Here is a 913-nt window from a genome sequence, read left to right on the forward strand (position 1 = left end):
ATATTTTGTCCCAATTATAGAAACTATAAAACCATCAAATGGAGACTCGTAGTAGGGGTAGAGGACGAGGACAAGGAACCGAAGGAGTAACCAATGAAAATGCGAATACACAAGCCGAGACCCAGGTAGCTACAGCCATACAGCGAATGACTGATTTATTAGACAAATGGTCAACCAACAGGGTCAAGGCCAAGTACAGCATCCTGGAAATCATGAAGAAGAGGATCGTGCCTTAAAACGGTTCCAGAAATTTCTACCGCCAAAATTCTTGGGTGGATCTAGCCCTGATATAGCGGAGAGTTGGTTGGAGTGAATGTTAGACATTTTTGTTGCGTTAGGATACTCAGAGGAACGGCAGATAGCTTTCGCCGTTTTTCAATTTGAGGGAGCGGCTCGTGCCTGGTGGAATGTGATTCAAGCCAAATGGGATAGAGAGCAAACCCCATGGACATGGGTGAATTTCACTCGTGAGTTTAATGAGAAGTACTTACCACCACTTGTTCAGGAAAGGCAAGGAGATGAGTTCATACGCCTACGTCAAGGGACTATGAGTGTGGCGGAGTACGAGACACAGTTTACCAAACTCTCTCGTTTTGGTCCTGAATTAGTACTGACAAACCAAAGGAGAATTTGTCGGTTTGTTCAGGGTTTGAATGTGGAGATTCAGGAAGCACTGGCAGCTGCTCAATTGGAGACTTATAGTCAAGCGATTGACAAAGCACAAAGAATTGAAAGTACTAAGAGTCAAGTAAAGGCCTTTTATGATAAAAAAAGAAGACAACCAGATACAAGTAGTTATAGTGATGGACAAATCTCGAGGAGCGAGCCACCATCTAAGATGAGCCGAGGAATAAGTGGTCCACGATCCACTGGGATCCCAAATCAAAGAAATGTTGAGAAAAATCACAGGTAG

General features: G+C 43.7%; 1 protein-coding gene across 1 annotated transcript; it reads left to right on the plus strand.

The window, feature by feature from the left end:
* The first annotated feature begins 313 nt into the window (after positions 1-313).
* LOC140013380 (uncharacterized) lies at positions 314-913 on the plus strand. The gene has a single exon (XM_072062649.1). It carries the CDS (start codon positions 314-316, stop codon positions 911-913), a length of 600 nt encoding a protein of 199 aa, XP_071918750.1.

This window comes from Coffea arabica, chromosome 8c (genome assembly GCF_036785885.1).
Source record: "Coffea arabica cultivar ET-39 chromosome 8c, Coffea Arabica ET-39 HiFi, whole genome shotgun sequence".
NCBI lineage: Eukaryota > Viridiplantae > Streptophyta > Magnoliopsida > Gentianales > Rubiaceae > Coffea > Coffea arabica.

Excerpts from the sequence above, each read along its gene's own strand:
- LOC140013380 (XM_072062649.1), top strand. The coding sequence starts at position 314 with ATGTTAGACATTTTTGTTGCGTTAGGATACTCAGAGGAACGGCAGATA.